At 49.4% G+C, this 25005-nt stretch overlaps 4 protein-coding genes across 8 annotated transcripts; 1 reads left to right on the forward strand and 3 right to left on the reverse strand.

Annotated features, from left to right (window-relative positions):
- On the forward strand, positions 1-6179 carry B4galt3 (beta-1,4-galactosyltransferase 3). Of its 3 annotated transcripts, none has more exons than XM_032915016.1 (8): positions 1-83; positions 864-1034; positions 1346-1640; positions 2170-2405; positions 3488-3678; positions 3804-3926; positions 4997-5101; positions 5389-6179. In XM_032915016.1, exons 3-8 carry the CDS (start codon positions 1382-1384, stop codon positions 5660-5662), a joined length of 1188 nt encoding a protein of 395 aa, XP_032770907.1. In that variant the 5' UTR covers positions 1-83; positions 864-1034; positions 1346-1381; the 3' UTR covers positions 5663-6179. The 3 variants fall into 3 exon arrangements, with proteins under 3 accessions (XP_032770907.1, XP_032770908.1, XP_032770909.1); XM_032915017.1 differs by having other exon boundaries at positions 1349-1640; XM_032915018.1 differs by lacking the exons at positions 1-83; positions 864-1034 and having other exon boundaries at positions 1075-1640.
- Positions 6180-6247: 68 nt separating this feature from the next.
- On the reverse strand, positions 6248-10411 carry Ppox (protoporphyrinogen oxidase). Its single transcript, XM_032915019.1, has 13 exons — positions 10088-10411; positions 9896-9990; positions 9485-9619; positions 9233-9348; positions 8952-9084; positions 8633-8777; positions 8338-8528; positions 7351-7411; positions 7114-7232; positions 6925-7035; positions 6678-6827; positions 6510-6552; positions 6248-6434 (listed from the first exon to the last, which is right to left on the reverse strand). Exons 2-13 carry the CDS (start codon positions 9980-9982, stop codon positions 6292-6294), a joined length of 1434 nt encoding a protein of 477 aa, XP_032770910.1. The 5' UTR covers positions 9983-9990; positions 10088-10411; the 3' UTR covers positions 6248-6291.
- A 764-nt stretch (positions 10412-11175) lies between these two features.
- Usp21 (ubiquitin specific peptidase 21) lies at positions 11176-17195 on the reverse strand. 3 transcript variants are annotated; one of them, XM_032915000.1, is made up of 13 exons: positions 16939-17195; positions 15530-16150; positions 14725-14784; positions 14439-14559; positions 14112-14223; positions 13775-13930; positions 13193-13257; positions 12884-12987; positions 12594-12680; positions 12272-12350; positions 11951-12058; positions 11750-11864; positions 11176-11540 (listed from the first exon to the last, which is right to left on the reverse strand). In XM_032915000.1, the coding sequence occupies exons 2-13, from the start codon at positions 16127-16129 to the stop codon at positions 11450-11452; spliced, it is 1698 nt and encodes a 565-aa protein (XP_032770891.1). In that variant the 5' UTR covers positions 16130-16150; positions 16939-17195; the 3' UTR covers positions 11176-11449. The 3 variants fall into 3 exon arrangements, with proteins under 3 accessions (XP_032770891.1, XP_032770892.1, XP_032770894.1); XM_032915001.1 differs by having other exon boundaries at positions 15791-16150; positions 16939-17193; XM_032915003.1 differs by lacking the exon at positions 16939-17195 and adding an exon at positions 16850-16921 and having other exon boundaries at positions 15530-16144.
- Positions 17196-17730: 535 nt separating this feature from the next.
- Ufc1 (ubiquitin-fold modifier conjugating enzyme 1) lies at positions 17731-24371 on the reverse strand. Its single transcript, XM_032915004.1, is given in 7 exon segments — positions 17731-18139; positions 18339-18429; positions 18678-18754; positions 19052-19122; positions 19307-19345; positions 19348-19366; positions 23991-24371. Coding segments are annotated over 7 exon segments (501 nt in total). The 5' UTR covers positions 24114-24371; the 3' UTR covers positions 17731-18058.
- Between the last annotated feature and the right edge of the window lie 634 nt (positions 24372-25005).

The raw sequence follows: 25005 nt of genomic DNA on the forward strand, positions 1-25005 counted from the left end.
CGCCCCCAGCGCCCGCTTCCAAGATGGCGGCAGCGATGCTTGCCCGGTTGTCCGGGTGGCGGTGACGACGGGAAGCAGACCAGGTATGGTGGGCTGGGGACCACGGAGAGAGAGTCCTCAGAGAAAGGTTTAGGAGGTCGGGGGGAGAAGAAGTTCTGCGTCAAGGCTAAAAAATCAGATTGAGCACGGACAGGGTCTCGGGTGGAAATGTGGACGCGGGCCGATTGCCTTCACATTGCATGGTAGGGGCAAGCACAAGAGACAGGGGTGGGATGGGCGTGTTTGAGGAGAATGGGGTTCTAATCCCCTGCCCTCCGCGCGCCAGGCTCTGACCGACCACGCCCTTCCAGGTGAGCCGGCCTGGGTGCGCGGGCCGATCCTGCCCCAGCCCTTCCTCTCGAGTCCCTTCACCTGGAACGCTCCTCCCCATCCCCATTAGGACTGGAGAAAGGTGGAAAGGGTAGAGGACGCCACCCCCACCCTTGTCCCGGTCACGCTCCAGAGCTGTTGCCTGCTGCTCCCAGGTGACCGAGCACCCTGCACCTGCGGGGGCACTCCCTGGTACTTAAAAAACAGAAAGAACCTGTTCCCTATTTTGCTGTTTTCTTGCCACTCCAAGGTCCCGTTATGGATGTCTTGCCTCTCTAATCGGTTTGTTGTTGTTGTTGGTTTTGTGCCTTCATTCATTCCCCTGTCCCCACTCCCAAACAAGCTCGTTTTTGCTGGAGTAATGAGGGTTAGTTACAGACCTGATACTATAACACTGAAGATAATCTGAGAACCTAGGATCTTTTCTTTTTCCAATCACTTTCCCTCACTTGACATGATGGCAAAGTTGTTTCTTCCTAAACTCTGTCGTACAGGTGACTGGTTATCCTTGATCATTTCTGGTTCCCGCTGGTCCCAGATTGGCTGTTGGGATGCTTGTTTTCTGTCCTCTGTGACAGTTGAAATTTGAGATAATGCCTCATTTCTCTGCTCCCCGGGGACCTCCTGGAGCCCCCATGATTCGGAAAAAGACAGCTTGAGCACAGGTGCGTGTGTGTCTTTCCTTTTGTCTTTTCTAAAAGGCCTTCTGAAACGGACTTGGGACTGGACTCGTGTAAGCTTTCTTGAGGGTGGTGACAGAGTAGCTGGTGGGAGTGGTTTTGGGGGGGAAGTGGATGAAACTTGCTTGGTGGTTGGTCACCTTTTTTTTATTGTTATTTATTTTTGATTGATCACACCAGTGTTCCTTTCTGTGACTTTGTTCTCTGCCTGTTTTTTCTCCCTTTCCCTGGCCGCACTTTCATCTCTACCTGCTGATGTCTGTCTTCTGGCTTGCTCTCTTCCTGTTTGCTTCCAGAAGTCCCTTCACTTCTTACCTAGCCCTCAGGTCGAGATGTTGCGGAGGCTGCTGGAGAGGCCCTGCACACTGGCCCTGCTTGTGGGCTCCCAACTGGCAGTTATGATGTATCTGTCACTAGGGGGCTTCCGAAGTCTTAGTGCCCTGTTTGGTCGAGATCCAGGCCCAACATTCGACTATTCTCATCCCCATGATGTCTATAGTAACCTCAGTCACCTGCCTGGAGCCCCTGGAGCTGCAGGGGCTCCTCTAGCTCAAGTTCTGCCTGACTGTCCAGAAAGATCGCCTTTCTTAGGTGAGTGGAAAGGGAAGAAGAGAACAAGGTTTGGGGGTAGGGAGTCTTGGGCGGGGGTGGGGTGGAGGGGGTGAAGTGAGACTTAGGCTAACAGACTCTAAGGTGGGCCAATGCTGTGATGGAGTGGGCTTCGAATTAAGATAAGAGGTAGGCTCTTGGGTCACAAGCTTTCCACTGCCCGCCCATTTTATGGGCTCTTCGTGTCCTAGAGTGGAAATTATTTCCCTTGTCTTGTCTTAATTAGGTAGTTCTTTGTGGTCTTCTCCTGAAGCTTCAGTGTGGGACAAGAGAAATTTATATCGATCCCTAAAATAAGAACGTTATTAGTCTAAGGTAGAGCCTGCCTGCAGCCTTGGGCTTCCAGGAAGAGTCTTCGTGAAAGGAAATCCGAGGCTTGTTCAACTTTTGAGGGAGCCGTTGCGAAACTGAGCTCAGAACCAGGCTGTTTTCTCCGAAGCTGTTCTCAGATTCTGATCCCCATTGTGTCCATGTGCCTCCAGTCTCTGAACTTGCCTTTCCCTACCAACAGTGGGTCCTGTGTCAGTATCCTTTAGCCCAGTGCCATCACTAGCAGAGATCGTGGAGCGGAATCCCCGGGTGGAATCAGGGGGCCGGTACCGTCCTGCAGGATGTGAGCCTCGCTCCCGAACAGCCATAATTGTGCCCCACCGTGCCCGGGAGCACCACCTCCGACTGCTACTCTATCACCTGCACCCCTTCCTGCAGCGCCAGCAGCTTGCTTATGGCATCTATGTCATCCACCAGGTACCCCATGCTCCGCCTACTCCTTCCTTAATGCTGAGGGAGCCTCAGATGCCTCTTCTTTCATCTAATGGGTCTGTGAGGTGGCTGTAAAATGGTGGACGATAGATAATGGAGAAGCACCCAGCCTTTCTCTTCTTACCTTGTTAGACCCATGCTTATTCTGTTAGGGTATCCCTACTTTCCTATATTTTTCTATGATTTTTTTTTCTTTGTTGAGCGGCTTGTGCAGACTTGGAATTGGTCAAGGATGAGCTCAAAATACTTGTTCTTTAATCAAAAACATTTTATTAGGTTTATTTTGCACGCGTGCGTTTTGCTTGCATATGTGTATGTGCACCACATGCATGTTTGGTGCCTGAGGAGTCAGAAAAGGGCATCAGTTTCCTGGAACTGGAGTTTCTGGTGGTTGTGAACCATGTGAACTGCGTGGGTACTGGGAATTGAACCTGGGTCCTCTACAAGAACAACAAATGCTCTTAACTGCTGAGCCGTCTCTCCAGACTCCTAGTTGTGCAACTGCTGACATACATTGTCCTGAGGAAGATGTCCCTCTGACATGAGACAAGACATGAAGCAAAGAGCAGAAGCCAATTAACAGTTATCGCATGTGATTGTTAGCAATCAACGAAACTAAATGTCAGGCCACACGCTGATATGTAAGAAAAGTTTTAATTAATTTGAATAACTAAATCAGAAAAAGTGGTTCGGGTTGGTTTTGTTTTCTGAGATTGGGTCCCGTGTAGCTGAGGAGGACCTGAATGACCTTTAACTTCTGCTCCTCCTGTGTCTTCCTTCCCACTGCTGGGATGACAGGCCCATGCCACCACATTCGGTTTCACGTGGACTGTGCTTCGGGCTAAGTGAATGTTAGATAGCACTCTACCAAATGAGCCCCATCTTCAGCCCTTCTTCCATTTCTAATCCACTCAGAATCTTGTCTCAGTCTCCTGAGGGCTAGAATTAGTCAGGTACCACCATGCTCAGTGGTTGATCTCGCTCTTCTTTCTCTGGTCCCCATACCGGCTTAGATGTTCTTTTTACTGGGTCCACACGCAGCCTGCTCCCCCTTCATTATCTTCTAGGCTGGAAATGGAACGTTTAACAGGGCCAAACTGCTGAACGTAGGGGTCAGGGAAGCCCTTCGTGACGAAGAGTGGGACTGCTTGTTCTTACACGATGTGGACCTCCTTCCAGAAAATGACCATAACCTCTATGTGTGTGACCCCCGGGGACCCCGCCATGTTGCTGTCGCCATGAACAAGTTTGGATACAGGTAGAGGGCATGGAAGGTCCTCAGAAAGTAGGGGAACCAACTTTGTGGTATGAGGAGAGCAAAGGGGATTGTGGGTAGGGATGTCTGTTCAAATTTGTGAACCGAAAGGATCTTTTTGTCCTTAGCCTTCCGTACCCCCAGTACTTTGGCGGAGTTTCAGCACTCACTCCCGACCAGTACCTGAAGATGAATGGCTTCCCCAATGAATACTGGGGCTGGGGTGGCGAGGATGACGACATTGCTACCAGGTCAGACTTCTTTTGGATCTGCATGGAATCCATTCTTTTCCCTTTGGCCTAATCTCCTTGAGACAGGCTTTGCCCATTCCTGCCTGCTCTGTCAAAATTTCAGTTTTCTGGGTAGATCTGGTTGATGATATTCTTGGGAAAGGGGACAAGATCAATTGGAGATAAGGAATATGGAATTCTAGATCTCAGGAAGGAGCTATTAGTTCTTTGTTTTGCTAGGCTTCCACAGAAAAGGGTTCTCCATATAACCCCAATTGTTTTTGTTTTTTTTGGTTGTTTGATTTTATGAGACAGGGTTTCTGTGTAATGTAGCCCTGGTTATCCTGGAACTCATTACGTAGACCAGGCTGGCCTTGAACTCACAGAATCCACCTGCCTCTGCCTCCAGAGTGCTGGGATTGAAGGCATGCACCACCAGTGTCTGCCCATCTTTTTTGGGGGTGTGAGGGGGACTTATTTGCATAATGCCAACTCCTCTCTTAACACTCCTGAAACGGGTGGGGGAGGGGATGGATTCAGCCTATCAAGCTCAAATGCACTACACATGGAAACGGTTCAGTGGAGGCTAGAGGTAAGGAATGTTTCACTGGGCTGGGAAGGCAGCCTGGTGGTCAGTTGTATGTGTTTAGCGTCTGTAAGCCCCACTTCTACCGAGGTGGCTGAGTTTGGGTCCGCTATTTCCATACTTTAGACAAAAGGGTCCCTTTCTCATCTCCACAGCCAGCGTCTAGGAGCCATTTAGAAAGCAGATGCCAAAGTTACAAGTCTACCATTGCCAGTTGTTGTAAGGCCCCAGGGCACCTGGCACCAGGCCCTGCAGACTTAGATACAGCCAACCTTACCTTCTTTCTGTTTACTTTTGTCCCGCCTTGCCATGCTTGGCAATTTTTATTTATTTATTCTTCCTTGTCAGACAGGTAAAATCGCTGTGTGTGTGCCCCAGCCTATGCCATCGCCCCCTGTGTACCCCAGTCCAGGCCATCCCTCCCTCAGTGGGTTTATTTTTCTCATTCACTGACAGCAGCAGTTTCCACTCGAGCTCCTCCAAGATCCCTTCGCTTTTCTCACAGGGTTCGCCTGGCTGGGATGAAGATTTCCCGACCACCCACCTCTGTGGGACACTACAAGATGGTGAAGCACAGAGGGGATAAAGGAAATGAGGAAAACCCCCACAGGTAGGGAGGGGATTGTTAGTGGATTCTTGGGATCTCTTTTTTTTTTTTTTTTTTTTTTTTTTTTTTTTGGTTCTTTATTTGGAGCTGGGGACCGTTTCCTTTAGGCACGCTCTACCACTGAGCTTCCCCAACCCGGGTTTTCTCTTTAGGGCACTTTTAAATGTCCCTAAATTCCAGATTCTTCCTTTTAGACCTTAGTCTTAAAACTTCTAACCCTCTGGGTTCGGTCCCCAGCTCCGAAAAAAAAAAAAAACCAAAAAAAAACCCAAAAAACTTCTAACCCTCAGATTTGACCTCCTGGTCCGTACCCAGAATTCTTGGACACAAGATGGAATGAACTCACTAACATACCGACTGCTGGCAAGAGAGCTGGGTCCTCTCTACACCAACATCACTGCAGACATTGGGACTGACCCTCGGGGTCCCCGGGCTCCCTCTGGTCCCCGATACCCACCAGGTTCCTCCCAGGCCTTCCGTCAGGAGATGCTGCAACGCCGGCCCCCAGCTAGGCCTGGCCCTCTGCCTACTGCCAACCACACAGCTCCCCATGGTTCACACTGACTCTTCTCTGCCCACTGTAATCATGAAACTAAGTGGGAGGGGTCGAGTTCCTCATACCCTCTGCTCCTCACTGCTTTGAGGGATGTGAGGGACTTTACTGCTGTGCTAGGGGGCAGGGACCTCTCCTCACTACTAGATTGGAGCTGGGCTCCTCTAGACCTGGAGGTTCCTCTTTCTAGGGGCCACCTGTCAGGGCTTATGACTGTGAATCTTTGATGTCATTTTATGTGACAAATCCTGGGAGTCCTCTGCCCCTGGGGTTAGGAGCAGGGCTGGACCCCACGTCCCTTCCTCGTCTGTGGACATTGCTCTTTCAAGAGTGACCTGGCTTCTCCTGGGACCTCTGTGAATATTTATTCTATTTATGATGGTTCCTGAGAAGCTGTCTGGAAGAGGAAACCCCTAGCTAGGCATTTCCTGCAAGTGCTGGAATGACTCCTCTGGTCTTGACCTAGGGGGCAGGGGCTGGGATTTTGATATCTTTTCTAATAAAGGACTTTGTCTCACCTTTGCTTGTGATTTCTATAACTCTCCCACCACCCTCACCCTGACAAATCTACAGGGTGACAGAATAGGAAGACCAAACCAAGCTCCATCAACTTTTACTTTCATGAGTAGGAGAGTGGGGGTCAGCTGTTCGATTCTGTGCCCAGGACAGCAATTGCTGCCTGGCGCCCACTCTCTATACAGTCATTGACAGCTACCCCCTCATAGGAGGCTCCAGCCAAAGTCAGGGGCAACCTCTGGGCCGTCAGGAATTGCAGAGCTGAGTCTGAAAGGGAAGGATGAAAGGTATGTTATAGCTGAGGTCTGACTTTTCCTCAGCCCGGCGGCTTTCCCAACTCACCTAGTTTTTGCCAGTGGCCTAGTGTATACTGAGGGATACAGTTCTGAGGAGAGATAAGATGCAAGGGAAAGTTTATTAATGATTTCCAAGGTCTTGGCTTGGTTAACATGCCCGTCTTTACTTTCAAGGCTTTCGGTGGGAAATGAATAAGAATTTATCTCAACTCACTTTGTGTAGATGGACCAAGCAATGGCTTGGTTGCTCTTTCAGTCCTAACTGTGTGGCAGCCGCTTCCTGTGCTGCTCGTTGGAATAGCTCTGGAGACAATTCATGGCCATTGGCTTTCAGCTTCTGTAACCAGTAACCTCCCAACATCACCTACAAGGAAATACAGCACTGGCCAGCTTGCTCTTGCCTACACTGCAGCACAGAGAAGCCCTTTGGAAACCCCACCCTAAGCCATGTCTCCTCTCACAGTCAGTCTGAGGCCTGGGGGCTTCCCATCCTGCTCAGGAAAAGCAACTGAGTCATACACGATTCCCAGGACGGTCGGGTCTTCTGAGGATGGCACCAGATGTCCAAATCCCTGGAGAGGAAGATATCTGTGGGTCAGAAGGGAACGGCTCTCACTGAGCCCCCGTCTCCACTCTTCTTCCTCCTATACCTGGACAGGCAGACAAGCTCCTTTGTACTGCAGATTCACCACGGCCACAGACACAGCTTGGATGGTACTCAGGATGTGAGCCAGAGGTGCAGCCTCGGCAGGGAGCAGCTTGCTGAGCTCTGGAGATCAGGCATTCATGATAGACTAGTTCCTGTCTTACCACAATCCCCTGCTGGCATATGAAGGCACACTATTGCCCCCTGATGGCTAGGGAAAGGGAAGGGCTGTCCCAATTACCTGAAGCTGGAATGGCGCTTATAATGTGGTCAGCCTCCAGACTGCTGTCCCCTAGAGACACCTGAGTGAGAGAACATTTGAAAGATGGTGTTGTGAGGACTTTATGGGTAAGGTGAGATATGCTGCCTCAGTTTCCCAGGTACTCAAGAGGCAGGAAAGATGGTGCTGAGCCAGGATGAAGAATATGAATGGCAATATCTCAACAACAACCAAGAAACCCTCTGTATAATCCAGAAAGTGGGCGAGTGTTGCTGCTCTGAAATGTTCACTGAAGGTGGGAGGTTCTTTCCTTGTCTCCAGACACTCAAAAACACTACTTCCATTCACAAGCTTTTATCTAAGGGCATTTGGAGGAAGGTTCACGAATACAGCCTAGCAACCTGAGCTAGCCAGTATCTACATAGCTTCTCTAAGGAAACTGTAAGCCCAGTGCTAAGTGGTTTAACCTGACCTGGTTAACCACCCAGACAAACATGGCGACATAGTCTGTGTGTGCATGTGAGTGTGGGCGCCTGTGGAGTTCAGGCCTTCTGCAAAGGTAGAGCGTGCTCTTAACTGCCGAGCTTTTTCTTCAGCTTTTCTCTCCCCAGATGAAGAAATTTATGGACAAAAAGCTGTCGTTGACTTTAAAAGGTGGCAGACATATCCAAGGAATACTGCAGGGCTTTGATGCCCTTATGACTCTTGTGACCAATGTGTGTGTAGCAACGGCAACTTGCAGGCAACAGGATATTAGAATGGTGGCCATATGAGGAAACGTATCATCATGTTTTAAAGGTTTGGACCGAGTTTAAAGAAATGGATGTTGAGCAGAGAAGTCCACCTCCTTCCCCAGAGGGCTCATTTTGCTATGGTATAAAATTGGGTCATGCAAATTTACATATGAAACTTTTTGCCAAGTGAAGTTTTGCGATTCTCAATATAACAACGTCAAAAAAACCTAACAACACTGATATAGGTCCACTATACTCCAGAGGGTTCTCCTACCTTCCAGTGCCCTTCTGGCTGAAGGCTGAGCCCGCAGACTGGCTGACCACTGAGGATAGTGACCCCTTTACTTGTTAGGTAGTTATGAAGGGCCTGGGGCAACATCTCCAGCCCTCCACGGAGTGACCACTGGCTCCATCGCTCAGCGCGGGCCTGACGAATTAATGAGGAATCGGGCTGTGGACTCTGCCCTAAAAGGAGAGGGGGAAAAAGATTTAAATAGTACCCCTTGTACAAAGTACCTCAGTTTGTCAGACTTTATATTTTCACCCTCTGAACCAATGCCCCACCTCACCTGCCCCCAGCAGCAGCCCCAGTAACATGGACCCGTGGGTTTGTTCAGCTTGGAAGAGACTGGGAAAGCAGGACCTGATGCTGAGCTCTTGGCTGTTGCCAGCAAACACTCCTCTGCAAAGACTGTCCATGGCCAGAGACGCCACCTTAAGGGCAAGACTGGGACTGAGGGGCCGTTTATTCCCAACACTGAGTTTTGGAGATCCCAGCAATAGATAGAGGGCATCCCTAAATGATACAAGAGTCCCCGGGGTTAAGTCTGAGTTAAAGACTCAGCAGCAGGAGGGAAGAGGTTTGAGACCACCTCTGAGCAATGTCACCTCAGGTCCAAGGCGGCGCTGGGCAAAACTGTGCACAGTCTCATCAGGCTCTTTGCCCCTGGGCTTCGTCAACTCCCTCAGTCCAGCCCAAAACAAAGGTTTTGAGAAGGGGGGTGAAGGACGAAGTAGCCCCCTGCATAGAGGAAGGCATAGTGAAAAGGAAACGTCTAGAGTCACCTTCCCAGCTCCTGGGGGTTATTTTCATCCATTTGACCCCCTGTGGCTGGGAAGTCTGACAGGGAGCAAAGGAGGGGGTGTCTAACAGTGAGATGAGGTGTTACCTGAGGCCAGAGGGTAGGGGGTGCAGGGCACCGCCTACATACAGGAACCGGTTCTGGGCAGCTGGATGATCCCCTCGGACAGGCAAGACTTCGGATTCCAAGCCAAGTTCAGAAACCTGCTCTCCACAAGCCCTCAGGAAGAGGAGAAACTAAGGAAAAACTGACCCAACGTTTGTTTTTCCTCTGTGCAACTCCGTCCCTTTTGAGAACTCTCCTCCACCACCTGTCCTACACATTCCACGAGACGCTCACCAGGAGCAGGGTCCGGGCTCCCAGGGCTCCAGCCGGCCTAATTCCTCGAGGTCCAAGTTCAAAGATCGCACCATCTGATCCTCGGACTGAACGGATCCAGCCTCCCAAACGTTTGCTGCCCTCCACTAAGATCACCTGGCACCAAAAGCGAGACACCATCGACGGAGGGCAAAGGGACTGGTGTTCGGGGGGAGTGCATACTTCATGGGACAAAAATCTATCCAGCGTTTGCTGGAAATGTTAAGAGTATTAAATGAGTGGGGTTGGGATTTAGCTCAGTGGTAGAGCGCTTGCCTAGGAAGCGCAAGGCCCTGGGTTCAGTCCCCAGCTCTGGAAAAAAAAAAAAAAGAAAAAAAAAAAAAAAAAGAAGAGTATTAAATGAGTCTTTCTCTGGTACTAGTGAGGACTCACCTTAGGAGGACTGGGGCTTCGGATCAGATGATAACTTGCGGCCAATCCGCTGATACCTCCGCCAAGCACTATCACAGTCCGGGCCATCGTAAGGCCTGGGGGAAAGTTGAGATACCCCAGGAGAACGGGAGGCACCCTGCTTTACAACTGCAGAAACCCCACGGGTCCCGTACCCCACCTCTGGGCACTTACTGATTAATGAGCAACTAATGCAAAACGCGCGTGTACGTGCTGGTGGAAGAGTGAAGTCTTTGTTCAGAGGCCAGGACCTACCCACGAGATAGGGGGAACTCGAGAAAGCGAATGAGTGATATAGAGGCCCTAGGACCAGTCCATCCTGTCCGTGTGCAGATAAGGGCCACGCCCACGCTATCTCCCCAGGTCAAGCCCTCCACAGGCCAGAACTCTGCAGCACTCGGTTTTTCCAGCCTCAGCTGGTGAATAGGTTCAACTCTGGTATCCCCGCCCCTAACTTTTAGGGTCCCTCCGGCTCTCCGTCGACTCCTTTCTGGCGGCCCGCAAGGCTCCGTTTCACTTTCCTGCTTCTGGATTGGTGGGTCCTAGGAAGCGGGTTCTGGATTGGTGGGCTCTGGATACTTCCACCAATGAAAACACCATGTTGGCAGTGACGCTACTAGCGGAACTACAGCGGCTTTCAGAGTCAGTTCTGTGCAGGTTAACCTGTTCGTTCCCTAGTCGGATTTAGTTGCAGTAACCAGTACTGCCTTCCCCAGGGACAGGACAGCGAAAAGCTGATTCCGGGAGTTAGCATTCCCCTGCTCAAGCTTCCCAGATCTGTGGTGAGAACCCTGGAGGTTGGGAGGGCCCCACGAGCTTTAGTTAGGGAGAAAGAGAGAGACACTTGGAGGCCAGTCCGTGGGGAGAAGGCTCCATAAACAGCTCCTTGATGTTAGCAACAGACAGGGCCTACGGGAGCAAGGGCCGCCCGGCAACGAAACCATGTTTGTCAACAGGGGTTCTTGGGTGCTTTGCCCCCTAGGGGCAGTCCCCCTCACAGGCAAAACCTGGCATGCCAATGCCTGCACTCTAGTTCCAGGCTTTCCCGCAACTTCACAGGTCTCAAGGTTTGTCTTCCTAGTACCACTAAACTCTCAGTGTTTGGGTCCAAGTCTGGAGCCAGCTCAATCCCTGTTCTTTTCCTTCTGCTGTGAGAGCGCCCCCACCTGTTCAGAGACAGAATTGGGTCCCAGAAAGGCTCCAACAGAACCAAAGTTCTAGATATCCATTCCCTCTACCCACAAATACAAACATGAACATTCACTTTTTCTTAATAAATTTATTCACAAAAAAAGTGAGATTGCAGAGGTTCTGGGGGCTGTACATGGTCAAGGGCCTGGTAATTTCTGTACATGGGACAGGAAAACAAGGTGGAAGGGTACTTCTTAATAAAAAAAATAACGGGAGCTACAACCAACCCTCCTCCCCTCCCCGATTAAAAAGACACAAAAATAGACGTCTGTGAGGTAAGTGGGGAGCCTGGGGGCTTAAGGGTGTTGAGAAGGTTTTCACAGGTGCCAGGGCTTCAAGATGGCGTCACAGGCACCGAGGTGGTTCCTGCATCAATTGGTAGAACAGCACGTAGCCCTCACTGGATGCCACCTGGTTTTCACTGACAGGGGAGACACTGAGAAGAGAAATGGGAAATGGCTGTGGTCATTCCAGAAGATTCCCCCTCTGTCCTAAAGACTCAGTGTGGAGTAGCCAGGTGGCGATCAGGAGAGACCCCTCCCACCTATCCATGGTCAGGAACTTATCTTTTCAGACCTCTCAGGAGGGGGTGGTGCCAGGGCTGCAGTGGGATGGGGCAGGAGTTGAATAAGAGGCTGTTCTCACCGGGAGTCATTGTAGACATGCCAACCAGTCTGGCACCGGCACAGGGCTGTGTAGTGGCCATAGTGGACACTACCCGAGTGGTTGCAAAGGGCATACAGCTGGTAGACAGGGCTTCCTGCGGGTTAGATAACATCAGTTTCTGCAACTGGGAGTTGTGTCTCCCTCCTGAAGACTCCTTAGGACGTTCCCTGCCAGACTCACCCACTTTGTCGCTGGCAAAGTCCCCTAGGCTTAGTCGCTGCAGTGGGAAGTCTACACCTACTGAACTTTTCTTGATGGAGCCTCGGGAGGTGGAAAATCGGTTCAGATCTAAGCCCTGGTTAAGGAGCATTGGGGAGGCTAAGGGTCTCTAAAAGGGAGACTGCGGAAATAGATTCGGTACCCTCCATTCCCCCAACACGTCCTGAAAAGTGGCAGAGAAAGTTGGGGTGGCAGGTTTTCCCTAAGGTAAACTCACTGAAGATGAGGAAACACTGTATGGGAGATACCCTAAGAGAAATAAGAACTTGAAGAGTAGGATATGGAGCACGAGGATTCGGGGGAATCTTTGTACTGTCAACTTTTTGGTACTTCGTGTTTTCTGCCGACATCGGTCACACACCTACATAGACAGCAAATAGTGTTAGGTCAGCGCTCTCACCTAGGTGGTTTTTTCTGACACCCCAACTCACACATAAGTTTAATAGGTGTCTCATTGCTTTGCCCCTCCCCCTTTAACTTAGGCACACACTAGGACATACCCGAGAGCCCCAACATCCACCCAGACATACAACTGTTCTTCCCAAGTTAAGGAGGCATGCATCTCCTTTCATCCGGGCAGACCCTCCCACTGAATCCCACATACTGGGGCATTCTCCGACTCTAGCTCTTCCTCCTTGGTGAAAAGGCTGAAGCAATCCCGCAAAGACACTTTGCCCCCAGCAAATCCTTTCTAGGGGGAAAGGGGAAGTGAGGGTCAGCATGTTCTGAGTTTCCTTTTTTTTTTTTTTTTTTTTTTTTTTTAAATTTTTTTTTAAATCCAGGCTTTAATTCTGCTTTAGAGACCCACACAGTTCCCACCCACACTTAGGGGTGGGGAGGGGTGGGTCACAGAACCCATGTTCCATCCACCCCTGGAATCTACTGGAATCCCACCTTGGGGATGGGCAGGGACAGGTCACAAAAAACCTCGAAGGTCGTGGAGCGATACCCACAGGCCTGGCACTTGAGGCAACTTTTCAGCTGGCCCACAAACAGGTCTAGGCAGAAGCACAAAGGCAGGAGAAAAAGTCACTATGGGATGGAGGCCTGACGTGCTTTCCTAGAACCCCACCTCTCCCGGTGCCTCTGATCCGCCTTTCAGCATGCCACTCAGCTGTACACCGTTTCACAGCCCCAGCATCTGGCCTGGCCCCCATGCTTCCTCCTCCCAAGCCCAAACTCCCACTGTGTGCCACTGCATACCCACAATCTTGCTGTCTTCTCGCTCCAGGTAGCGCTTCCACATTAAGTTGGCTCGGTCATCATCACTACCACAGATTAAGGGGATGGGGAGAACTTGTGAGACAGCCGTGTTAATACTGGGCACCCCTAAACCACTGAAATTACCCACAGAACCCTGTTCCCTATCCACATACCAGCGCCTTCCCTAAATTTCTAGTCAAAGGAGTAAGAAATGCTTCTGGGAACTTTCCAGGGAAATCCAAGATGAAAGGGAAAAGGAGATAGATAGATAGATAGATAGATAGATAGATAGATAGATAGATAGATAGATAGATAGAGATAGTCATCTTCCTCTACAAGCTTTTGATATATTTGATTGTAGAAGCCTCTCTTTCCCCAGTTTAATGGCATCCCTGACACTATTTTCTGCTTGCCTATATCTGTACTTCTCAGCTTCCCCCTTCTTCCCTTTCTTCCTTTTTTTTTCCTGTGCTAAAGGGTCTCCCCTGGGCCCTACATGTCCAATTTCAGTTGGCTCAGCTCTGTGAAGACTGAATGCTGACTGAACTACTGTAAAGAGGAACAAAGGGGAACAAACCTTACCTCAGTTCAGGTTCTTCATGCAGAGCCCCTCCTCGGCGAGGTGGAGAGGGAACTGGACCACTGGCCAGAATTGGTGGTGCCCGGCGGCCTCGTCGGTTGATTTCGAGGTGCAACCGCTCCATAAGGAGCTTCAGGAACTCTTGGGCATCCTGCTGGCTATAGCCAGACAGAATATGGGCAAGTGATCTATTTGTGGTCCACAAGTATCCCCTGCCCAATCTGGGTCCCTGTTTCCTCAGTGTAGGAAATCTTAAGGCTCAGAACATGGCTGTTAGAGCCTCTGTTTGGCCCAACCCCAGACACAGCCAGAGAGAAATCCTATTCACTCAGTTCCCACCTGTATCCAGAGAAGGAAGGGACGTATTTCTGGAAGACAGCCCGGAATCGGGTAGGATTCACAGCTTCACAGGAGTCAGGGTGCCAGAGGGCACCAATCACATCTGCAAAGGCTGTTGGTTTGACAGTGGGGAAGGGATTCAAAGTTAATGTCTAGAAGGGCAGGCAGGAAGAGATTCAGTGGCTAGAAAATCTCTAGGAAGAAAGAAACTGGGGGAAATGGATGAATCTGTCAGCTTGAAGGGCTGGGAGCCATGGGTATTGGGAGGAGAGAACCGAAGGGGATGGGGGAAGGAGGAGAACAGAAGCATCAGGAGTTGTTGCCCACCTTCTGTGAGTTCCTGGGCTCGGCCTCCTCCGGGCACCTCTTGCCGGAAGTCCCTTCGCAGACAAAAGTCTCGAAGAGGCCTTGTGCTGCTCAAACACTGTAACACGGCGTTCAGGAAGCACTGCAGAAGCAGTAGGAACACTGCCGTTACCTTTCCAGACGGGTGCCCAGCAGGACCAAGAGCTTCACTGCTCTCTCCTGCATGCCTTCCCTAGCTCTGCAATTGTTTCCACCCCCCAACACCATCTCACGTTCCTTTTACGGAGGACAGGAAAATGGCTCTTACTGTATTTCCTAGATTTCGGAGGCCAACATGACCAGAGCCCAGAAGCAGTGTGTGGTGAGCCTGGAAAGTCAGAGGACAGTCATATTCTACCTGGCGCTTTCAATAGCATGCTGTCGAATGTCTCCCCAGCCCCATTCGTGCCCCAACTCGACCCTGTTCCCTCACTGGCCATCCTACCTCACTGGTCATGAGTAGTAAACCCATTACAGCTGAGTGTACCACAGATTCAGCCATGGCTGTCACGCCTAGTCCCCATTTACTCCGCTGCCAAGCTAGCCGGCGTTGCAGCTCCTGAGGCAACTCCCCAAGCACTGGCATGGTTGCCCAGCTGCCCCCCACCCCCACCTTACTGCCCCCAAATCCGCCTCCTGCCCCCGTGGCCCCTTCTTGCACCCTCTCCTGCTGGCTCCAACTGCAGGCAGCTTAACTCAGTTAGCTCAGGAAATGGGTAACCACACCAGGAAAGGTGCTCTTAACCCCGCCCCTCTTCAGCTCCAGGGATTAATTAGGTCGAGGCCTAGTCCTAGGAGAGAAGTTGCCTTAAAAGAGAGGGCCTAAGGACCCAAAGAAGAATTCTAAATAGTCAGGCTAATTCCCTAGGGACTAGAATGGCACACCAAGTTGGAGAATCACATAAAACCCAAAATAAGATCTAGAAGGTCTCAGAAAAGACAAGAATCCACTGGTGTAATGAGGGTTTGACAAAGGGACTTGGAGAAGGGAACACAGGAGAGTCATAGTATGACAAAGTTGAAGGCAAGAGGAGCATGTGCATGGAAGACCACGTGTGCTGGCAAGTCCTCACCATCTTGTCATCAGAGTAGAAAGGCTCAGAAGGCCGGGCAGATATCATGTGGAAGGAGCCATGGGAAGTAGGGGGCTCTGTCCGTATGCTGAGCAGGGTAGGGGGTCCAGGGAAACCCCCAAGACGCCGGAGAGAAGTACTACGTCTCAAAGTGGGTGGCTCAGGCCGGAGTGCCAGGCGGCTCAGTGCAGCCCCTAGCTCGCCAGTGCCACGGTGCCCTCCCAAGGCAATCCCCATTGGACGCAAGTCCCCACTGCTCACAGACTTGGATCGGGTTAGGTTGGTCCGGGATGGGAGAGGCAGAGCCACAGTTGGGGGCGGTGAGCCAGGCAAGGGAACCCCATGATCTGCTCGAAGGGGACCTCTAGGACGAGAGCCTGAGGTCCGACCCCGACCCAAATCCAGTTTCTTGAGCCTTTCATCTGGGGGACCTGGCCTGGGAGGCAAAGGTCGTAACATGGAGTTTGGCCCAGGAACTGGGTTTCGGCGCTCCTTGCTGCGGGCCCGGGGAGGAAACGGTATCTTGGCTCCCACTCGGGGCTGTACATTGACAGGTGGCTCTCGAGTCCGGCCCAGGCGGTGCTCAGAAGCCTGGGGCATTGTGGGCACCGCAGGCTGGACCTGAGGAGAACAGAGGGTCAGCATTTGAATTAGGAAGGGAGATAAGATATAGGTTACCAAGCAAGCTGGCTTCTTTGTGAGGGCATGAATAACGTTTATAAAGCCAGTTCTTGCATCTCCAGTACCTGGCAATGTTTGGCACAAGAAAAATATTTAGTACTCCTTGAATAAACAAATGACTGAATAGTAGACCATCATTTTGACCTTTCCATGCCCCACCCCCTCTCTATAGAATACAGATTTATTGAAAAAGCCAATGGTAGTCTCAATCTCAGCTGTTTTTATAATCTACGAACTAATCCTCATATGTGGCTAGTCAAGTAGGATGTGCCTTAGACCTGGGACTGTGAACGCAGGAATCAGTCAAAAAGACAGCATTCCAACCTCAACCCCTGCTCCTCTGGGTTGCAAATGAAGCCGATTAAACGGATGATATGCAATCCACTCGCTCCTCCAATTCTGAGCTCCTACTTGGTGTTTGGGCCCAGGGGGCAAAGGTTTGAGATGGAGGACGAACTACTTGACCCCTAATTTCTGCACCTCTCCCACCACAGCAGGGTTTTACCCGGGTCCGCCCCCCTCGAGGGCAGAAAGGCCGAGGCCGCTGATTGGCTGCGGGGTCCGGCGGCATATTCCCCGCGGTCCGAGAATGCTGTTCTTCCAGCCCAGTTCTCCCAGGCCCCGCTGGGCACCGCGAGCCTCTCCCTTTGTGGTGAACGTCCTTTGGGGTCTGGATCCATCCTCCCTCGGCTCTCCCACCCCACCCGCCATAACGTCCCGGCCCATACCTGTCCCCCGGTGAGGCGGCGGGGGAGGCCAGCCGGGGTCCAGCTCCAGCTCAGGGCCACCCCCTCCTACCCCCGAACAGCCTCCCCGCAGGCCGGGCTGCAGCTTTAGCCGCAGCTGTTGCCCAGCTTGCTCCCGCCGCAAGGGCCGCCGCCATCTTTGTTGGTGCCGCCCGGCCACCGGCCACCGGCTTCACAGTCTCTTAGGCGCCTGCGCGCCCACACTCGAAATCCTCCCACCCAACTCCTCGGCGCTTGCGTGAACCCGCCCCCACGGCTCCCCGACCGACACCATGGAAACGCAGCCAACTTTAGAACCACTAGTTTCAGGCCCTGCCTAATGGTGGTCTTTAAACCATTGCTGCAAGTCCCTGAGGCCAAGGCCCCTCACCCAGTCATATGGTCCATAGGGATGAAGAGCTGAATAGTCGAAGACTAAAGGAAGGGCTTGCAACACAGATTCTTCCCAAACAAGAGGGATGCAGTGGGAAAGCAGCATGCAGGTCCAGCCAGCAAACCAATAGAGAAGCATTTAACACCCCACCTAAGGATAGGGAGATCCCTAGTGGGCAGAGAGCGCTGGACCTGTAAAACTCATTCTTCAAGCTTCTTTGTAGGCTCAGGCAGTAAGTAAAGCATGGTTCACTGCTAAAGGGCAAAAGTAAACCCCAACCGCAAGGGAAGAAACCAGATTTTCTTCCACTCACAGCCCCCTCCCCACCTCACGTAGTTGTTCATGTACCTCCATATTTTGCTTGTTCACCTTGTTAACAGCCATCAATGAGACCCACAGGCCACCATGGGAAGCAGCTTTTATTGACAGGTTGTCTCCAGAAATCAAAAAGCTATATGCTGTCAGTTACACCCCAGGTCTCCAAAATGCCTCCAGGGCTCTGCTTGGAGAAGGGATACAAACCGCCTCTTTCAAGGTCCAAATCTTTCACCTCTCTGTACAGCTTAGTTTAGCAACTTTGTGACCTTGCCCTTTTGTTGGGTTTTGTTATTTGTCCCTCCAGTTACTTTGTAATGGCCAGAGGTGACCCTTGAAGGAATCATGAGAAAGGAGGAAACAGAATCAGAGTCTAGCAACAGTCCCTCTGTCCTGCCTCAGAGGCTTCATCCTTCATTGGTTGCATTTTTCTTTGTGCTGGATCACACCCTTCTGAATCAGATCAGGGACTTCCACTGCCAGCCAAGGACCCAGCTGCAATGCAAGGGAAACCCTGTGAGGTTACTGTTGCAGTCCATGCCTCTCGTTCCACCTGAGCCTCCTTCCCGGAGACTCCGGGTCCTAGAGTCTAGGAGGACAGCCCAAGGGATGTTCGGTCTCAGCTTTGTGTATGATAGGGTTAGGGTCCTCAACCCTCCCTCTTCCTCTCATACACCAAGAACAACAAACTTACCCCCAGGGCCATGAGGTGAGCTAGTCCAAACTTGGGCACATTCCTGGCCCACAAAGGTTTGAAATGATCAGTTAGACATATTTTGCCACCCCTACGAGAAGGACAAGAGGAAGGTGTTAACACATGAAACCAGCTTTATGTACAGCGGCCTCTTGGGAACACAGGAAGATGAGTGCTCAGAATGGAGCACAAGGTCAGCTAAGTACTTTGGATAGGTTTGACATAGGAGACCAGGACTCCCTCTAGACTCTGGAGCAGCAGGCCCTGGGGAAAGTACCTGTCTCTGCAGCTCCTCCCTAAGGCTTCCTCTGCTCTTTCTCACCACCTGGGCAGTCCTACCTGTACATCTTTGCTGTTTTCCCATCCAGCTCAGGGACTGCAATTTCTGGAGCAGTAGTGGGATATGTGATAGGAATCTGGAGAAATTACAAAGCCATAATAAAACAGAGAATTGAGAGAAAAATGAACCAGTCTAATCAAACATATGTATCTCTTGGTTGAACTGCTTGTTTAGCTGATTCCCCAAGCGGCATGTGCACACCAGGATTCTAGACCTAGAGATTAGTAGCTATTACACATCTGCTTCAAACCTCAGCTTTCCCCTCCCACTTCAAAAGCTTTATTTGGTCCCTTCATGAGAGGTCAGCTTGTCGACAATCCGCTGATCAGTCCTTTTCTACTAACCTTCATACTTCCCATTCTATCACACTCACTTCAAACTCGATGTCAAACTCGTATTTGAGGAAGTCGTGGATGTACCAGCATTTTCCAAACCACCTGCAACAGAGACCAAACCTCAGACCAGCCCCACCATACGCAAATGACATCTCTGCTTAGGGAAGACTCACATGTGAGTAACTAGGAGCTCTAAATAAGCATGGCAGCTTTGGCGGGTGCTTATGGGATCCCAGATTGCTTAAGCCAAGAGAGGTTCCTACCCGTGCCTCCCAAGGGCCAGCTTACGGGTCCCTTCCTTGTTGGACTCAGTCGGAACCAATCATTGTCCGATTCTTGTTGTTTTTGACATACTGAAAACAGAAAATGAGATGTTAGAGAAAAGGGAGCTGGAGCAGGGGAGTAGTAGTGAACACCTTTAGTCCCAGCACTTAGTATGCAAGCAGATCTCTCAGTTTGAGGCCAGCCTGGTCTACAAAGCCAGGACAGCAAGGGCAACACAGAGAAACTCTGACATGAAAAAACAAAGAGCAAAACACACACACACACACACACACACACACACACACACACACACACACACGCACACATGCACTCACGCACACATGCACTCATGCACGCATGCAAAGGGTAAGGGTGTTGGAGCCAAGGGCACCCTCTTGTCCAAAAAAAAAAAAAAAAAAAAAAGATTACTTTTCTTTAGTGTGATTTTTAACAATTTTAAAGATTTATTTATTTATCATATATAAGAGCACTGTAGCTATCTTCAGACGCACCAGAAGAGGGCATCAGATCCCATTACAGATGATTGTGAGACACCATGAGGTTGCTGAGATTTGAACTCAGGGCCATCTGGAAGAGCAGTCTCTTCCCACTCTTAACCACTGAGCTCTCTCTCCAGCCCAGATTTTTTTTTTTTTAGTAGTAGTTAACTCCTTTTATTTTCTCTGTTTAAAATCAAACAGGAAACAAACATCAACTCTGTTATACACTAACGGTCTTCAAAGTACATCATTTGTACAAGAGAAGGACTAAGAACCAAATTGTTTACAGAGATCCAAGCACGAGTGAGAGAGCACACTCCTCACACGTCCAGCCCAGATTTTTAACAACTTTAAAGACATAAGCAAAATGAAAGAAAAGAGTAAAGGAGTTAAGTTGGGGGCTTTCTCAGAGCAGATAATAGAATACCTATATTCCCCACAATATTGCAAGCACAGAATATCTCAAGACTTGTGCGGTTATTTTCTCACTTCTGATAGTGTTTGTCCTCGGCCCCAAACACAGTTTACCACATACATTATTCCTGGAGGGCCCTGGGCTAACTTCCATTAGCAGCCACAAGCTAGTGACTCAAATCTCTATCTTTAGTTCAAGCCTTTGTCAGAATTTCAGATTCTAGTATCCAACTGTATGCTTCAATGTATACCTTTATCTAACAGAAACTAGAAACTTAGAACTTCCAACTGGACTTTCTACTGTCCCACTCTCTCTTCCTCTTCAGGGTCTCCCATCTAGTCTGCCCTCAACCTACCTTATATAACTAAGAATGATGATCCTCCTGCCTCCACCTCCTGAGTGCTGGGATAAAGGTATGGACGGCTGTAGCTGCTGGTCTTCGTTACTTTGTGGGTTCTTCCTTTTCCTACCCTTTATCTACCACCCACTCAGTTTTACCCCCTCACACTAGATAGGAGAGAACAAGGATAGAGGGGAGGGGCCAATTAGGAAAGTCCCTGAATCTAATTTCTTTCCTTTAGCTTCTTCTTTGACCACGGCTACTAACAAACTGTAACCAACCTCCTTTAACAACTAACAACAGCCCCTTGACCGCCGCCTCTCAGGGGCCCTCACATTTATGTACCCTCCCTCTGAAAAGTTCCCAGAATTTCAAATGTTGCACAACTGCAGAAATTGTCTGCAGCTGGCAAAACCATGCCTCTTTTAGAGCTTGGGGCAAATCATGGTCAGCCGCTGTCGATCCAAAGCAGCCCTACATCCCCACACCTGGGACTAAAGTAAGGTTCTTGTTTATTTGTTTTTGTTTTGAATTCTAGAATTCAAACCACCATAGACATTCTCAATTTCAGAGGGCAGTCTCAGTCACCTGAGCCAGATCACCAGCCTTCATCCCTGGCTTTTCCCCTTCGTTTTCATGATTTTAATTTCTGCTGTTCATCTGTTACAGGGTCTTCCTGTAGCCAGGGCTGGAACTAAACTCACTGAAATTCTCCTGTCTCTGGCTCCCCTGTACTAGGTTTAGAGGTATATAGTGTAACACCTAGCCTTAGCCCCAGCCCAAATTTTATCCTTTTTCCCCCTTGATAGTCTCACTAAATTGCTCAGGCTGGCCTTAAAGTCATTCTGTAACAACTTGTGATGGTTTGTTTATGCTGGGCCCAGGGAGTAAGTGGCCCTATTAGAAGGTGGCCCTGTTGAAATAGGTGTGGAATTGTGGGTGTGGTATTTTTTTTTTTAGATTTATTTATTCATTCATTCATTCATTTATTTATTTATTTATTATATATAAGTACACTGTAGCTGTCTTCAGACACACCCAGAAGAGGGCATCAGATCTCATTACAGATGGCTGTGAGCCACCATGTGGTTGCTGGATTTGAACTCAGGACCTTTGGAAGAGCAGTCAGTGCTCTTAAGCACTGAGCCATCTAACCAGCCTGGGTTGGGTTTTAAAACCTCATCCTAGCTGCCTGGAAGTGAGTATTCTGCTAGCAGCCTTCAGATGAAGATGTAGAACTCTCAGCTCCTCCTGCACCATGCTTGCCTGGCCGCTGCCTTGTTCCCACCTTGATGATAACGGATTGAACCTCTGAACCTGTAAGCCAGGCCCAATTAAATGTTGTCCTTATAAGACTTGCCTTGACTGTGTTGTCTGTTCACAGCAGTAAAACCCTAAGACATAACTCAAGAAGGCTTTGAAACTGTCCAAGCTAGCTGCACTCTTTCTACCTCAGCATCCCCAGTGCTGAAAGTATAGGCTTTCTGCTTATACCATGCTGTTCCTAGCTCGCATCCTCTACTCATGGTGACTAGAAGAGGGGATCGGATCCCCTGAGACTGGAGTTATGGATGGTTGTGAGCAATCACGTAAGTGCTGGAAACCAAACCAGGTCCTCTGCAAGGGCAGTTAAGGAGCCATTTCTTCATCCTGTCCTTACATCCTGAGTATCCTTTTCCTACCCCTACCCTTATGTTTTATATGCTAATATGGGGTGTGTGTGAACCCATGCCTGTGGTAATCAGAGGAAAACCTGAAGGCCAGTTGTCTTCTACTGTGGATTTCAGGGATCAAACTAAAGTTGTTCAGGCTTAGTGGAAGGTGCTTTACAAACTGAGCCATCTCTCTCTGGCCCCCAAGTTTACACCTTAAGTTTTACCACCTCTAAGAAGCCTTACTGTAGCTGGCTTTTAGCTACTTTATGGTTTCTTGTTTTCTCACCCTTTATCTCCCAGCTTCATCTCCTATCACTAGATAGGAGAAAAAGAAAAATACAGGAGAAAGGGGGGGTGGGGTGGGTGGAATCCCTGAATCTAGGTTCTTGTTTCTTCTTTGTGCAAGACTGCTAACAAACCACAGCCAACGTCCCTGAGTGACCAACAACCACCAAAATGTCATCAGAGCTCTAGCATTCATATACCCTCTGAAAATTTCCCAGAACAATTGTCACACAATTGCAGAAATTATCTGCAGCTAGCAAACCCAGGCCTCTGTAGAGCACAAGGCAAATCATAGTCGGCTGCTTTGAAGCAGCCCCATATCCCCGCACCCAGGATTAAAGCAAAAACTTATTCTTATGTTTCTGTAAAGAAACCAAAATTCCAGAATTCTCACTACACCTTACTCATCTTGTTTTCTCTGCCCCATATTCTCAAAATACCCTAGTTACGTCTCTGTGTCTCCACTTTTTTTTTTTAAAAGATTTATTTATTCTATATAAGTACATTGTAGCTGTCTTCAGACACACCAGAAGAGGGCATCAGATCCCATTACAGATGGTTGTGAGCCACCATATGGTTGCTGGGAAGTGAACTCAGCACCTTTGGAAGAGCATTCAGTGCTCTTAACTGCTAAGCCATCAGTCCAGCCCCGTTTCTCCACTTAAACACAGTTTAATACTGTTTCTGTCAACCTCCGTAGAGCCACTTTTTCGGTTTTATATAACTCTCCCTAGGTACTAGTAACTCAATGTCTTATTGTTGTTGTGCTTGAGGCAGGGTCTCATATAGCAGACTGGCTTTGAACTCATTATGTAGTCTAAAATGACCTGAATCCTCGTCCCTCCACATCCTGGATACTGAGAATGCATGATCCTTGTCAATGGATCCATGAATGGTAGAGATAGAGCCCAGAACATCTTGCAGGCTAAGAGAGCACTCTGCCAATTTATCAGTGAGGCAATATATAACGCGGGCGATTTACTGTTTTTTGAAGCAGATAGAAAGCACCAAAAGGAGGGGAATTTTTTTCTTCCCATAACAGAGGAATTAGCTGAACGGATGGCTAATTTATAACTAAAATATCTATCTCTTAACTCTCTACCTCTAAACACTTGAGGTTTTCAGTCCTCACAGTCATCCCGTTCATTTCATCACTAAGAATGAAAGAAGAGCAGTGATGCACAGAGACTTCTTTGGGCTCTGAGAAGTAATTTTGACCCTCTTTACGCCTTCAGCCAGCAGAGCAAACACCTGGCGCGAGAGACACGTCACCTTCCCCGGAATACTGCTGTCTTTTCCTTCAAGGTCTAGCCCTACTGTGCTCCTAACCAGAATCTCTTCTGCATCCTTCCTCCGGCCATCCGTAACGCCCCCAAACCCCCAAACAGTCGCATTTATATGAATTTAGATTTTAAAACTTAAAAACCGGAAGCGGCTTCCACCCGGAGCCAATTCCCGAGCACACCTGATTACCCGCCACCCCTCTGCTACGCCGTCAACCACAGGAGTAAAACTGACCCGGATAAGGGACTGATATTCCTCCTTTAGTCGCTGCACCCACAATTCCCGATCTCGGGGTCCGGCGTTAGTCTTCAGCACCGGGATCTCAGACACGACCCGCCGGGTGGCCTCGTCCGCCATCTTGGACCAGGGCTCAAGAAAATTGCGGAAGTGGAGTTACTTGTAACTTACGGCGTCGCCATCTTTACTGTGGGAAGATGAGGCGCATTGCCTTAAGGCCGTCTCTGAATGCACTCGACTTTTATTTTTGAAAGAAAATAAAATTGACCCACTGGTGCAAGCGTCCGAAGAACAGAATGGAGGTGGGTTACTCTGTTCAGAATATGGCACCTATCATTAAATCACCGGACACTGCTCAGAGAGTGACTTCCGTTCATGCTCAGAAGCAATCTCGGGAAAAAAAAAAAAAAAAAAACAAAAACCCAAGACCTTCCCAAACCAGGAAAGTTGGTAAAATTTCAGGTTTTCTAGACACTCTTCAAAGTACTGTCTCTTAAGATGGGCAATTTACGTGTTTGTGCTTCAGACAAACCAGAAACTAAGTTCTTTAGTTTCAATCCGTGCTCTGAAAAATTAACACAACTGAATTAGAAAGTACATGTGCTTGTTTGTTTTTTAAAGGACATTGGATCCTATATGCCCCAGACTTGTCTCAAACACCTACAAGATGGCCCGGAGCTATGCTTATGTTAAAATTAATGTGTTTAGGTTTTTTTCTTTTCTTTTTTTTTTTTTTTTTTTTTTTTTTTTCCAGAGCTGGGGACCGAACCCAGGGCCTTGCACTTGCTAGGCAAGCCCTCTACCACTGAGCCAAATCCCCAACCCCTCACTCTGATCTTTGAGGCATTGATCTAAACCCTAGACACTAGAAGATTTGTAGTGTGATTTATCTTGTGCACCTGGCCCTTTAAAAAAAATCCCCAGTTGCTAGTCAACTAACCCTTTAATTTTTTTTTAGCTGTTAGAATGGCTTGACCCAACGACCATCAGTGTTGGTTGCCTTTTGGATGTT

Source organism: Rattus rattus, chromosome 10 (assembly GCF_011064425.1).
Source record: "Rattus rattus isolate New Zealand chromosome 10, Rrattus_CSIRO_v1, whole genome shotgun sequence".
NCBI lineage: Eukaryota > Metazoa > Chordata > Mammalia > Rodentia > Muridae > Rattus > Rattus rattus.

What these genes read in the sequence shown, in the direction of transcription:
- B4galt3 (XM_032915016.1), top strand. Translation starts at nt 1,382, where the DNA reads ATGTTGCGGAGGCTGCTGGAGAGGCCCTGCACACTGGCCCTGCTTGTG. An exon ending in AGAAAGATCGCCTTTCTTAG is followed by an intron (nt 1,641 to 2,169) that starts GTGAGTGGAAAG and finishes CCCTACCAACAG; the next exon opens with TGGGTCCTGTGTCAGTATCC. An exon ending in GCATCTATGTCATCCACCAG is followed by an intron (nt 2,406 to 3,487) that starts GTACCCCATGCT and finishes ATTATCTTCTAG; the next exon opens with GCTGGAAATGGAACGTTTAA.
- Usp21 (XM_032915003.1), bottom strand. Translation starts at nt 16,921, where the DNA reads ATGGCGGGTGGGGTGGGAGAGCCGAGGGAGGATGGATCCAGACCCCAA. An exon ending in TCCGAAATCTAGGAAATACA is followed by an intron (nt 14,560 to 14,724) that starts GTAAGAGCCATT and finishes CTGCTTCTGCAG; the next exon opens with TGCTTCCTGAACGCCGTGTT. An exon ending in AGAAGACAGCAAGATTGTGG is followed by an intron (nt 12,988 to 13,192) that starts GTATGCAGTGGC and finishes GCTTCTGCCTAG; the next exon opens with ACCTGTTTGTGGGCCAGCTG.
- Ppox (XM_032915019.1), bottom strand. Translation starts at nt 9,982, where the DNA reads ATGGCCCGGACTGTGATAGTGCTTGGCGGAGGTATCAGCGGATTGGCC. An exon ending in GGGGCTGCTGCTGGGGGCAG is followed by an intron (nt 8,529 to 8,632) that starts GTGAGGTGGGGC and finishes CTCTCCTTTTAG; the next exon opens with GGCAGAGTCCACAGCCCGAT. An exon ending in CCCCAGGCCTCAGACTGACT is followed by an intron (nt 6,828 to 6,924) that starts GTGAGAGGAGAC and finishes ATTTCCTTGTAG; the next exon opens with GTGATGTTGGGAGGTTACTG.